This window comes from Coregonus lavaretus, assembly GCF_964263955.1.
Source record: "Coregonus lavaretus genome assembly, chromosome: 23".
Taxonomy (NCBI): domain Eukaryota; kingdom Metazoa; phylum Chordata; class Actinopteri; order Salmoniformes; family Salmonidae; genus Coregonus; species Coregonus lavaretus.
This window is the reverse complement of record NC_140010.1, coordinates 40,769,071-40,783,640: the sequence shown is the minus strand read 5'-3', so window position 1 is coordinate 40,783,640 and position 14,570 is coordinate 40,769,071. Positions and strand designations below refer to the sequence as shown.

General features: G+C 43.9%; 1 protein-coding gene across 1 annotated transcript in view; it reads right to left on the bottom strand.

The window, feature by feature from the left end:
- Positions 1-4,991: 4,991 nt before the first annotated feature.
- The window catches only part of LOC311150634 (anion exchange protein 2-like), a gene marked incomplete at both ends in the record, with an annotated part of 31,282 nt that continues 21,703 nt past the window's right edge, over positions 4,992-14,570 (bottom strand). Inside the window, 11 exons of the mRNA XM_084188124.1 lie at positions 4,992-5,069; positions 5,304-5,477; positions 8,305-8,474; positions 10,531-10,784; positions 11,759-11,925; positions 12,029-12,118; positions 12,592-12,798; positions 13,086-13,280; positions 13,593-13,741; positions 13,929-14,132; positions 14,314-14,533. Of these exons, the coding sequence (XP_084044250.1) occupies positions 4,992-5,069; positions 5,304-5,477; positions 8,305-8,474; positions 10,531-10,784; positions 11,759-11,925; positions 12,029-12,118; positions 12,592-12,798; positions 13,086-13,280; positions 13,593-13,741; positions 13,929-14,132; positions 14,314-14,533 (1,908 nt within the window). The remainder of the gene's footprint in view (positions 5,070-5,303; positions 5,478-8,304; positions 8,475-10,530; positions 10,785-11,758; positions 11,926-12,028; positions 12,119-12,591; positions 12,799-13,085; positions 13,281-13,592; positions 13,742-13,928; positions 14,133-14,313; positions 14,534-14,570) is intronic.

Below are 14,570 nucleotides of genomic sequence, written 5' to 3'. Positions count from 1 at the left end.
CTGTGGAATGTTGTCCCACTTCTCTTCAATGGCTGTGTGAAGTTGCTGGATATTGGCGGGAACTGGAACATGCTGTCGTACACGTCCATCCAGAGCATCCCAAACATGCTAAGTGGGTGACATGTCTGGTGAGTATGCAGGCCATGGAAGAGCTGGAACATTTCCAACTTCCAGGAATTGTGTGCAGATCCTTGCGACATGGGGCCGTGCATTATCATGCTGAAATATGAGGTGACGGCGGCAGATGAATGGCACAACAATGGGCCTTAGGATCTCGTCACAGAATCTCTGCATTCAAATTGCCATCGATAAAATTGAATTGTGTTCGTTGTCCGTAGCTTATGCCTGCCCATACCATAACCCCACCGCCACCATGGGGCACTCTGTTCACAACGTAGACATCAGCAAACCGCTCGCCCACACAACGCCATACACGCTGTCCACCATCTAACCGGTACAGTTGAAACCGGGTTTCAGCCGTGAAGAGCACACTTCTCCAGCGTGCCAGTGGCCATCGAAGTCGGTTACTGAACTGCAGTCAGGTCAAGACCCTGGTGAGGACGACGAGCACACAGATGAGCTTCCCTGAGACGGTTTCTGACGGTGTGTGCAGAACTTCTTCAGTTGTGCAAACCCACAGTTTCTTTAGCTGTCCGGGTGGCTGGTCTCAGATGATCCCGCAGGTGAAGAAGCCGGGTGTGGAGGTCCTGGGCTGGCGGGGTTACACGTGGTCTGCGGTTGTGAGGCCGGTTGAACGTACTACCAAATTCTCTAAAACGACGTTGGACGTGGAGATGGTAGAGAAATTAACATTAAATTATCTGGCAACAGTTCTGGTAGACATTCCTGCAGTCAGCATGCCAATTGCACACTCCCTCAAAACTTGAGACATCTGTGGCATTGTGTTGTGTGAAAAAAACGGCATATTTTAGAGTGGCCTTTTATTGTCCCCAGCACAAGGTGCACCTGTGTAATGATCATGCTGTTTAATCAGTTTCTTGATATGCCACACCTGTCAGGTGAATGGATTATCTTGGCAAAGGAGAAATGCTCACCAACAGGGATGTAAACAAATTTGTGCACACAATTTGAGAGAAATAAGCTTTTTGTGCATATGGACAATTTCTGGGATCTTTTATTTCAGCTCAATAAACATTAGACCAACACTTTACATGTTCCATTTATATTTTTGTTCAGTATAGCTATCTGTCTACTACAAATTGTCCTCTAACCAGTGATGTACACATTATTCCCAGATTCCGTGTGGTTTTTGAGCTGTGGTAGTTTCAATCGATGAGTGATTTATTGCCACTTGACAATGTGTGTGCAGTTTTTAAGGTGCATGTTTAAAAAAATACAAGTCATACGATTATGTATAGATAGTACATTTTATGTTTATGTTTTCAATTATCACAAACTGTTTCTGCATATTGGTTATTGATTTGGACACTTTAAAACTGTGTTTTGACATTGGGCTATTTATCAATATGTCTTGTCAACAGGAAGCAGCGACAGCATCATTTTCTATTTAAGTTTTAGGAATATACCAGACATCACCATGCCTACGTATTCCGTTTATCGTCATCAAGTTTAATTTGCCACGGACTCATGATACTTTTATTTCAAACTTTGACAGCAGTGTGTGATACACGTTCTTTTTGGCTGTTTAGGTGATAGATCATACAATATGATGATGACAAGAAGAAATTGTACCATACATCATTTATATGGCCTATCCTTAATATGAATGTCTACTTTAAATTAATCATGTTTCGGTATCCCTCCCTTAACAACTTTACACATATCTTTGTACAGGGACAGACACATCCTTGCAAATAGAAAAGAAAACACAACTTTCAGTTTAATTTAATCATTAATAGACATTTACTTGTACATATATAAAAATAACATTTAAAATCAGTCAAAGCCCTAATTCTACAAACTTGACATGGATAAGAGCAAGGCAGATTGTCTATTTTAACATCTTGCAATGTAGCTAAAGCCAAAGCACTTGAACCATGATTGATTCCTAAGAAAATATATGGATATATTTGTATGTAATATATTATATTTCTTCTTTATTTCTCACTCATGCTATAATATTTGCAGTTAGAATACAATGTGAGAGAACAATATATCAAAAATATTTTAGCATATTTCTGGATGCTAGCTTTGCAACATTGCTTTGGGATAATTGTGTGGAAAGATGATATGACCTGGTGAACTTGACTAAGCACACACATTGAAAACTGTAACAACAGCAAGCAAATCTGCAAAGGAGGCAATTTTTTGGACCACATGATGACAACAAACACATACATGGCAGCCAGTGCTCTTCCTTTGCAGTGATTCAATGAGACACTGTTATCCTACTACACACTTTTGAAATACTTGCAAACAACTGTAATTTTTCAGTGCACCGGCATGATGTTTCACTTTAATGTGGTAGAAAGTAAACATAATCTCAATAACTTGTATTATAACTGCGTTTGTCACAACACATTCAGTGACATTTTATGATGGAAACAGCTGTTATTTATGGACTATCCTCATTGGCTTTATAGACATGATTAGCTACTGAGGCCCAAAATGATGTGCATACTTAAAAATGCTTAACATTTTATTGAATAGAATGTCTCCTACTTTTGGTTAATGTACATTAAAGCCGACATTCTGTACATACTGTTGTTCAGACAGTTAAACCAAGACTATACACCTAGGAGTGCACAACAGTGAAAATGAAGTAGGTAATGGGACCAAACATCTTTAACATGTTTGGAGAAGCACAGTGGTGAGATCTAAGCAGCAAGTGATTGGTCGAAAGCGACTTACAGTATCTGCTCTTCAAAAAATATAATGTTTTTTGTCAGTCATACAGGATTTTTTTTGTTGTTGACACATTTACTTTCTTAGGCACAGATTGCCAAATGAATTAATGAAGGCTTCTCGTGTGTACCATCCCAAATATACACCAGGGGGTACTGTAGTGCTACTTTATTTCTAGGGCTGTATTCATTCAATTGCAAATAATGAATCAATTTGAATAAGGGCTGTTTTTAAACAACAGTGGCTGCGTGTCCAAATTCTCTGGATGCCTCTTACTGATAGCTAAACAACCAAACCTTCTGCGCATGTGCAGGATTCTCTACTTTACGAGCAAGCCCTTTGTCAAATCTGGTTAACGCCTACACGGTAACCCATAGGTGTATCCATATACCGTATGAAAACATTCTGCCCTCTCATTGGCTAGAATGTTCCCGCCTGTTCCCGCCTCCTTCCTTCTGCCTTTGCAGACATTTATTCCTGTTGTTAGAGAGGAGACTCCTGTATCTTGTCAGTATGTCACCTTTGTTAGCTCTGGGGAAGAGGCGTCCACGGGGGCGGGATAGGGGCAGAACGAGGCGGTTCGATTTGGTCGTGAAGCCTTTAAACAACAATATAACTGATGTAGGCACCCCTATTCTTAATTTATCATACCCCTGTAAACACACCCCCAACACCTGAACAGACCCTGTCTGTCCTCTAGAACAAAAACACATTCGATTCAATCACTGCACACGTTTCTAACACAAACTTACTGAGACGCAACCAGAACTCTTTGGTGGGCTTGTTTAAACTGGTACCGCCCGTATGTCATCATAACCAGCTTGCATAGCCACATATCATATGTGATAACGCCACCACAGAAACAAACAGAAGACACAGTAAACAATACATTATTTATATCTGCTTTCTGCAGAAGTCTTGAATAGGCACTGGATATAGGCTACTCAGGGGGAATACACTACAATGGCAAATGGCAGCACACTTACAGCTAACATACTATCCCTCACCTGCTTACAAAACAAATGTTTCTGTATGGATGGTTTCTCTGCCATTCCAATTGCCTTTAGTCCAGTACAATATGTCTAATTTGTACTGTACCTCAAATTGCTTAAATACAAGATTGGCAAATAGCTTGCGACTGTGATACCAGTATAACCTTATTACACATAAGGTTATAATGGTATCACAGTCACATGCTATTTGCCAAAAGACAGTTGGACAGGCCCCACAAACACACACTGCTAATGATTGGTTGATTGTTCTATAATGCGAAGCTCTTCCACTCTTGTATTTAAGCAATTTGAGGTACAGTACAAGTTAAACATATTGTACTGGACTAAAGGCAATTGGAATGGGCATATTACCCTTCCTCTTTGAAAACAACGTTTAACTGAATGTGGCCTAGTGGCCCTCTTGATGGGGGAGCATTAGATTAATCGAATTTTTGTTGCTTTTACTTTGCTTACCACTTTTGTCAGTGTGCATTATAGTAAGTGCTTCTCAGTGAAGCTACAAAATGAATTAAATGAATTTGCCATACTGGTGGGCCATGTAAAATCATGTGGAATTGAGAACCATGTAGTGTACATTCTACCCACTCTTGAATGCAAAATGTACCATAGTAGTAATAAATATGTAACATTCTAAAGACTATTGCAATGATACGCCTAACCGTGGGCACTAGACTGAATGGTAAATGTTTGTCTATGACTATGTTGTATACATTTATCAGTAATAAAGTGCTTCTTCTTAGGTCATGACCTCAGTGAAGGTGGTTCCTGCCCAATTCCAATGCACACTTTGAGGAGAAGGTGGAGACTTGAAATTGGGCTCTAGTCTTTGACACATAGCAATTCAAACTCCCACCTGACATTAAAACACATCCCAAAGATACCTAAAAACACGATTCGACATTGTAACTCAAATAATGTCGAAGGATAAATCCACCTTGCAAAAAGCAAAATAGTGAAAATAGACAAAAAACATGATTTGGAAGTTGGAACCCTAAAAACCTTTCAAAATAATAAAATAAAAAATGAGTAAAACCTTTCAAACTATCAGTGGTGCGTTATAAAATATCAGGTGAACAAACAAAGGATTTGGTGGCTTAGGAGCAACTTCCTGGAGTATAGGGCTAGGGTGTCTATTGGTTGGCAGAATGTCCATCACGTTGGCCCCATCTCTGTGTACTCATCCTGTCCCTCCCGCTCATCAAACTTAGGTTCTGCGTCATCTGCATCCAACTAAGACACAAAGAGAGACCAGACATAAAGAGAGACCAGGGGTAGAAGTCAAGGGTCATGTTATGGCCAGGGTTCAGCTGCAAAGGGTATCAGACTTTCCCAGATAATTTCCCAGGCAAAGGCCCCCGAAGCAACATCCAACTGTAAACTAAAACCAATAAAACCCTAACTCTTTTAGGCGGTGGCAACAGTGTGTGTGTGTGTGTGGGGGGGAGGGGGGGGGGGTAGACTTACACACTGCATCTCGCGCGTGGTGAAGATGCGGGGCAATAGGAACCATTTGACGGGCACGGTCAGGATGAGGACGAAGGGGAATGCCAGCGAAGCCGCGGTGGACATGACCGCCCACAGCGCTGCCAGACACACCAGCTGGATCCCCGTGAACAGGTGCATGCGCAGAGTCCTCACCTGTAACACACACATATTAGAGTAGCAGTAGTAGTCAGAGTCAAGAGTCGGCTTTCCCTGCCCTTCAGATCCTAAGGACACTTTTACAAGATAGAACCAGTGTTGTTGTAAAGTTTTGATCAGCTACTCTGGGGGTTTGTATCATTTGATTTACACAACATGCCTACCACTTTGAAGATGCAAAATATTTTTTTTTGTGAAACAAACAAGAAATAAGACAAAAAACAGAAAACTTGGGCGTGCATAACAATTTTTTATTTAAAAAAAAATTGTCATTTAGCAGACGCTCTTATCCAGAGCGACATACAGGAGCAATTAGGGTTAAGTGCCTTGCTCAAGGGCACAGACAGATTTTTCACCTAGTCGGCTCAGGGATTATAACCAGCGACCTTTCGGTTACTGGCACAACGTTGGATGAGTTCTGGTGGTGTACAGCAATCTTGAAACCATACCACAGATTCTCAATTGGATTGAACCTCCGTCCCAGTCTCAAATCTCTGGAAGGCTGAAACAGGTTTCCTTCAAGAATTTCCCTGTATTTAGCGCCATCCATCATTCTTTCAATTCTGACCAGTTTCCCTGTCCCTGCCGATGAAAAACATCCCCACAGCATGATGCTGCCACCACCATGCTTCACTGTGGGGATGGTGTTCTCGGGGTAATGAGAAGTGTTGGGTTTGCGCCAGACATAGTGTTTTCCTTGATGGCCAAAAAAGCTCAATTTTAGTCTCATCTGACCAGAGTACATTTTTACATTTACATTTACGTCATTTAGCAGACGCTCTTATCCAGAGCGACTTACAGTTAGTGAGTGCATACATTATAATTGTTTTTTTCATACTGGCCCCTCGTGGGAATCGAACCCACAACCCTGGCGTTGCAAATGCCATTCTCTACCAACTGAGCTACCTCCCTGCCGGCCATTCCCTCCCCTACCCTGGACGATGCTGGGCCAATTGTGCGCCGCCCCATGGGTCGAACTGACTTCTCCTACTTAACATGCCTTGTTGTTCTGTGGTGAGTCCCTTGTCAGGACATACAGTACACATATAGATGGCATTGCACAGGGCACAAACAATTGTAATCAGATCAGATGGTAATTTTCCATGTTTCTTTTTGTTGTTCAATTGCTTCACCTCTTTAAAAGTATTTTTGTGGTAGTCTAAGAAGTTTAAAACATTTTACTTAAGCGAAGCAGTGAAATATAGTAAAAGTTAAATATATAAAAATATCTGGTCTGATAGGGTTAACTCTTGTCCGAGGTAAGGCTGCAGACAGTCAAAAGGGAAAATAGTGCCAAAATGCGTAGGTTTTCAATAATAAATACTAATTTTTCCTACTCAACGTCCCTTGTCCTCAAATAGTGGCAGAATTTCTCACACAGCTAGTAAAATTATAGCCAGTAACTTCCCAGTGGGCAAAACTGGTTGAAACGTAATTTCAACCAGTTCTGCACAGTGTTTGTCCCTCCATCGGTCTTGTCAGAGCTCTGAGGTGCTGGTGGTGGCTCTCTTCTGGCTGATGGACCTGGACCTCCTTAAGTTGAAGGTCTGCTTGGAGGTCCTAACCTCCCTGGTGATGATGTAGTCACACAGAGCGGCCAGACAGCACGTGATGTTGGCCAGACTCATGGCCACCTGCAGGAACAGGCTGATCCTCGTCTTGGCCACGCAGTCCTCGATCACGTGTCTATGTACCTATGATGAAATGTTTTCCACACACATAGCTACGTCTAGCCTACTTGGACACCGGGTCCCCATATTTCCCACTCTCCCACGCCGAATAGCCTGAAGCCATAGGGCTCTTCTCGCAGGTTCAAGAGTACCTTCTTCCATATGTTTGGGGAGTCTCCCACATGCCTTTTGGCGAACACCAAACCTGTTTGCTTATTTATTTATTTAAGCAATGGCTTTTTTCTGGCCACTCTTCCGTAAAGCCCAACTCGGTGGAGTGTACGGCTTAAAGTGGTCCTATGGACAGATACTCCAATCTCCGCTTTGCAGCTCCTTCATGGTTATCTTTGGTCTCTTTGTTGCCTCTCTGATTAATGCTCTCCTTACCTGGTCCATGAGTTTTGGTGGGCGGCCCTCTCTTGGCAGGTTTGTTGTGGTGCCAAATTCTTTCAATTTTTTGATAATGGATATAATGGTGCTCCGTTGGATGTTCAAAGTTTCAGATATTTGTTGTAACCCCCAACCCTGATCTGTACTTCTCCACAACTTTGTCCCTGACCTGTTTGGAGAGCTCCTTGGTCTTCATGGTGCCGCTTGCTTGGTGGTGCCCCTTGCTTAGTGGTGTTGCAAACTCTGGGGCCTTTCAGAACAGGTGTATATATACTGAGATCATGTGACAGATCATGTGACACTTAGATTGCACACAGGTGGACTTTATTTAACTAATTATGTGACTTCTGAAGGTAATTGGTTGCACCAGATCTTATTTAGGGGCTTCATAGCAAAGGGGGTGAATACATATGCACGCACCACTTTTCCTTTCTATATTTTTTAGAATTTTTTGAAACAAGTTTATTTATTTTTTTCACTTCACCAATTTGGACTATTTTGTGTATGTCCATTACATGAAATCCAAAGAAAAATCCATTTAAATTACAGGTTGTAATGCAACAAAATAGGAAAAACGCCAAGGGGGATGAATACTTTTGCAAGGCACTGTAGGTGTGGTCGAGGTTTGGGCAGTACACTGACCTTGCAGACATAGGTGTGGTCGAGATTCAAGCAGTGCTGACCTTGCAGCTGTAGGTGTGGTTGGGATTTTGGCAGTACTGACCTTGCAAACATAGATGTTGTCGTGGTATAGCGGTACTGACCTTGCGGACATAGGTGTGGTCAGGATGATACTTGGGGGGCATCAGAAGCAGCAACATGCGCTCGGTGAGCTGGATACCGTTGAGGGACATGACGCCCATGTAGAGGAAGATCCCAAAGAGCACAGCGATGGGGATCTGACGCAGGAGATCGCCGATCACAATGGACAAACCTAGCAAGGGGAGACAGACGTGAGAAGATACATTTTCCTTGGAAATTAACACACCATTTACATGAAGCATGTGTCTCGACCCTTACAAAAGAAACACATGAAAAAATCCTGTGAAAAAAACGTGGCTTTCCGAGACGTATAAACACACGTGTGAACAAATCACTTGTGAAAAATAAAAAACTATTTTTGCTGAATTTTTCGTTTTAGACACGTGAAGTTTCACAAATACATTTTTTAAGTGTTTTTTTTTCTCACAACTTCCAGTTATATCTGGTCTCCCATCCATGGACCGGCTAAGACTGCCCCTGCTTTGCTTCAGAGGCAAACCAGCAGTGGGATGCAGAGCACTATGTTGCTTGAATGAATCTTACAACTGGAAAAAGTCAGCGAAAGCAAAGGCCGGGGTAACGTAACCAAAAATTGCAGAAAAGAGGGAGCCATTTTATTTAATCACGTTATCATATAAAATATTTCACATATATCAATTCATTTGTTCTCACATTTCAAAATTATTTCCTTGCAATGTTTTTTTTGCTATCAATATTTTTGGGTTTATGTTTTGCTTTCAATATTGTTTGCGATACTAAGAATTTGGTTCTCGATTTCAGAAGTTTTCCTTGATATTAATGGCACAAAAGTAACTCACTCACTAGAGGATTGCACCATATAATAACACTATTACTCTATTAAAGGTTTTTAAAGTGGCAATCCTTAATTGAAACCTTAACAAAGTGTCTCCCCGCCCAGTGGCGACCCGTCATTCAGGGCAGGTGGGGCAGGGCAGTTTTTTGTTGTTGTCTGTTTTGCATGTTATTTTGGCATTAATACGTGTCACATATCAGTTTGCAAACAGTTAATAAAGCTGCATACAAATATGGTCTCTTTTTTGCTTTCTTGAGTAAGGCAGCTCAAAAATTCAGATGTTTCAGGCTAGCTCATTGCTATCTGTGGTGGTGGGGCAGCCAGCGGAAAATACAGTGCGTAGGTGTTGGTAATGATTGGCTCAGTGTTCCGTCACTCATGGGGACTCTACGTCACCGCAAAATCTACAGGGAGAGCTCGGAAATTCAAGCCCCTTGGGATTTTTGGAAAACCTGTGCATTTTGGGAAAGTTTCTGGAATTTTGCAACCCTACTCTCGAGTTAGACATTGGCCCTAAGTTAGAGGGGTAAAGCCTACCAACGAACAAAGCTACGAGGAAGCCCGTCACCCTCTGCTCTTTCAATTCCTGGATACGGGGCTTGTCGCCAGGGGCCACCCCCTTGTAACGCTCTGCTACGCAACCCGAGTGTGATGGACCCAGACATTATACATCGGGTTAGGGCCAGGTAGGGCCTGTTTCTTAAATGTTTTTTGAAGCTGAGCCATTTGTGCGTGCTCTGCTGCGCAGTACAGTCATTTCTGACTAAGATCATAACAAGGTGTCATAACAGTGCTTTAACCTCGTCAAATATAAAACAGGAGAGATTATTTCACAGAAAATAACAATGTTCCTTGAGTTTTGTCTGAGTTTAGAGTGACGAAAAGTAGCTAACAGCTTACTGCTGTCTCATGTCTCTTCATTGAGCAGAGCAACCCAAGCAGAGCTGTTGCTATGGATACTCACAGACTCAGAGCCTGCATGACCAGAGCGTATGACCAGAGCCATTTGAATGTCATCCATTAACCTACCCCCAAGAAATGTATTTTGTCCACTGTTCCTCGAATGTCCCTCAAAATCGTTCTCTTGTCCCACATTTGACCTTTTTAGGTGTGGTCACCCTAATTCCAACAGTGGAAACATTACTACTGCAACATGTTAACAGCATCTTTTCACATAACAACATTATTTTAACCCCACATGGGAATTTGCAATTCCACATGTCAAAGTGCCATTTTCACATTGAAAACATATTATTCTCCTCACATGTGAAAATATGGTTTCCCGTGAAATTTTAACCCAACATGTGAAAACAGCTATTTTTGGAAAACCTGTGCATTTTGAGAAAGTTTCTGGAATTTTGCGACCCTACTCTCTATTTAGGCCTGGGCCCTAAGTTAGAGGGGTCATGCCTACCGACGAACAGAGCTACGAGGAAGCCCGTCACCCTCTGCTCTTTCACTTCCTGGATACGGGGCTTGTCGCCGGGGGCCACCGCCTTGCTCATGACGGTAAGGGCGTTGGCGTGAGTAACAGAACGCACGGTGGCAGCGGCCAACCAGGGCAGACCGAACAGGGCCGAAACCCCACCTATGGCCACGATGATGAGCAGGTCAAGGTGGAAGCCGGAGCCCTTCAACAGCATCCGTTCCTTCTTACTGACTATCAGCCTGACGGAAGGAGAGAGACCAAAGAGAGTGTGGAAGAGAAAGAGAGGAAGTGAAGAAGAGAGAGAGTGTATAAAAGGAGAGGAACATGGAGGGAGAGGGATTGAGTGAAGGAGAGAGAGAGATGACTTGTATTACTCTATAATATGTAAGATGGGGGTGCAGAGGTAACGGGTTGGAGGGGTCCCTTAAGCCGGGTGTACACTACGACTTTCAAACTCCTAACATCGCTAAACCAAGTTAAATGACCATCTTTCCTGTAGTTTTTTTTTTGTCTTGCCAACGTATTGGTGCTCACACTAAATGATGTGGCACAGACGGGGGTCACACACTACAAGATTCTTCCCTTGGTCGTGAGGATTGTCGATACCACGCTGTCTCGCTACAACAATGATGTTATGATGTGATTAGATTTAACGTAGCTGTGGCTCAAAGCAGCCTCAAATGTTTTCAGTCAGACATTTACGCTTGCCATACAGAGTTGAAATATCTAGCCAACATTTTGAATTGAATAACATTGCTTGTGAACTTCAGAGGTGTAACGATTTGACAGTTTGGCTTTGATTAAAGGAAGTACAAACACATACTAGTAGTAGTCATCGTTCCTACTTGAGAGTCTACACATTCTGGGTGATGCGAAACAACGTTATCATCTCACTGGCTTCTTCTCTGGCGAGCTCTCATTGGCTATTGCTGATCACCGCTCTCAAAACGTGTCATTGCACATCTCACACTACAAGAGCATTGCAGATTTTGTGCCGATAAAATCAAATATGTCTGAAAATATCGGGATGTCTGGGACTGCTCAAAGACGAGATTGGTAGCCCTCAGATTGCGTCTCTGACCCGCTCATATAAACAAGCATCGGTGACGGCCGCGCGCCCTGAGCAGGCAACGACATGGGGATTTTGTCTCCGATCTCAAAAACGTGTCTGGGACAGCTAAATCAGGGCCTTCTAGTGTACACCCGGCTTTACGTGGTGATCTGCGTCTCCATGAAGATGAGGATGAACACAAGCAGGGCGGGTAAGATGCTGATGGCCATCATCCAGACAGGGAACTGGCCGTCCGAGCCCAGCGGGGGGATCAGCCACCCTCGCTTCTCAGGACTGGTCACCGAGAAGCCTGTGGGCACGCTCAGCTTCTGAATAGGGGGGGGAGGGGGGGGTCAAAGGGAAAAGGTTAGCCTGGGCTGTTCTCACTTCTGATTGGACTCTCTTGACATTTGATCTTGACCTATATCTCACCTGAGTGTAGGTGTCTTTTATGCTGTAGTCCACCAACACCATGATGAGAATCGCTATGGGAACCCCGAAGTCTCCAATCATCCTACGGAGCTGAGACAAAGAACACGCACAAGTCAGATTGAATATAAACCTGTTGCTTACTGCCACATGCTCTGCCACACGCATTAAAACTGCAATATGTAACTTTTTGGGCAACCCGACAACATGTACATAGAAATGTGAGTCATAGATCTGTCATTGTTATTGAAAGCAAGTCTAAGAAGCGGTAGATCTGTTCTATGTTCACTATTTCTATGCTTCCCAGTCTTAAGTTTAGTTTCTGCATCTTTTACTTTCAGTTTTGTACACCAGCTTCAAACAGCAGTTTAGATGGTACAATGATTCTCTACACTATACTTGCTTATTTTGTCACATAAACTGAAATTAGGTAAACTATTAGAATTTTAGCAACCAGGAAATGGCAGTGATTTCTGCATAGTGCACCTTTAATGCATTTTGAATGTATTTTTTAAGGGCCAATACTGTATGGGTATGGTGAGGCAGCCCAGGCTTACTGTACTTACCTTGCCAGGGAAGAAGGCACTGTTCTTGAACTTGCGCAAGTAGAACGCAATGAAGAACGTTCCGGACATGAGCACCAGCGTCAGGAGGGCTGTGTTGGGCTCCCCCACCACCTTGCCAGGCACGCCGACCACAGTGTTGTTGCATGATGATGATGTCCATGTGTCGTTGACCAGGTAACAGCGTTGGAGAGGATGCTCTTGAAAGATCTGGTTGGGTTTTTAGACAGATAGACAGACACAGAGACAGACAGACAGGCAGACACACAGGTAAACACACAGACAGTTTTCTCATGAGTCTCATACATTCCTGCACCATGGCAGCTGTGTCAGGTGTGCGATAGATGACCTCCGTTTCAAATGCTCTTGACGGAGTCATAATGCATGCAGCGGTATGCTAGCAATGAAAGCTATTAACTTGTTGGCCAGCGGACAAGCTAACCCAATCAGCTCCAGCCCAGTGTTAAAGGGCGCTCCTCTTCCCAACCCAACCTCACCTTGCCCAGTTTTGAGAAAGTCTCGTAGATGAAGATGAGGGAAATGAGGAAGGAGAAGATCTCCTGGGTAAAGCGCGAGACAAAGCGGACCAGGAAGCTGCCCTCAAAGGCCACTATGAGGACCACGATGAGCACCAGCCAGAAGCCAATCCACACCCGGCCGGTCAGGTACTCTATGTGGTTGGCATTGCAGAACTGCAACACAGAACAACGAGGCACAACTTTGGGGGATGTTCAGAAAGTGACATTATCATGCACACATTACAACTGTATTCCTTGCACCAGCTAGGGTTGCACAATTCCAGAAACTTTCCCAAAGTTCACAATTTCTTTTCAGTTAAAGGATTTCTGGAATTAGAAAGGAATAAGCAGGAAATCCTTCAACTGAGAATCCTGTAATTTTGCAACCAGTCTATTACTTGTAAATCCTTTCCAGGGGAGTGAACAAGTGCACAATTTGGGGAGAAGGGGGAGTAACGGAATGGAAGAAATGGGGTAGTTGCTCACCGAGTAGAAGGCCTCCTCAAAAACCAGGAGGGGTCCAGAGAAGCCCACCACCAACAGAGGCTGTGCCCCCAGGAGGGAGAAGATGACCCCCTGCATCGCTGTGGCGATGATCAGCTCTGACACGCCAATCAACCCCCCCGTTTTCTCACCTAGAGGAAGAAGAAGAGAGGAAGGGATGGAGAAAGTGAATACCAACTAAAAATGATACAGCCAACGATAGACTCTATCCCTATTTTTTAGCTTAATTTCTATTTAGTTATTGTTTCCTTCCTTCCCTCCTTCTTTCCCTCCACCCCTCCTTTCTTTCCTCCCCCAATGGGTGACTGAGTGACTGACCCAGCAGTCCTCCAAAGGTGACGGCGGGCGACAGAGCAGCGAAGTAGATGAAGATGATGGCAGCCATGCACTGGGGGTTGAGCGCATCACGGAAGTCGCTGGCATATTTGGGGTAGCGCCGTGCGGCGTCACCAATCAGCCCCCCAAACAGGCGGCCCGACCGGCGCAGAGGGTCATCCCCAGGTTTGAAGGGCGCCTGCGGAGCTGAGGGAGAGGGTTATTTGGTGGTCAGTTAGCCCTCAAGCTCCTTCCTCCAGTATGCATCTTTGTCACCCTTGTTCATGGGACCTTTGGGCATTTTGGCCTGTAGTTTGCCCTCCGGTTCCTCTCTGTAATATATGTCTGTGCACATCTGAGTGTATCAGTGTATGCCTGTCTCTATTACCTTTATCCTTTGGGCTCTTGGGCTCTTTGACCTTGAGCTTCTTGCCCTGCTGCTCCTCTCTCTTGTGGAGCATCTCTCTCTGGAAGCGGGCCACCGAGCGAAGCAGCTCCTCGCCGCCCACCTCAGATGGCGGCAGCACAATGCTACAGTCCAGAAAGCTGTTGATGGCATTCAGCAGGTCCTGCCGCTCATCCGCCAGGTACGCCGCCTCGTGGAAGTGCTGCGGTAAAATGCCACTTAGCAGAGTTTTTCAAAGT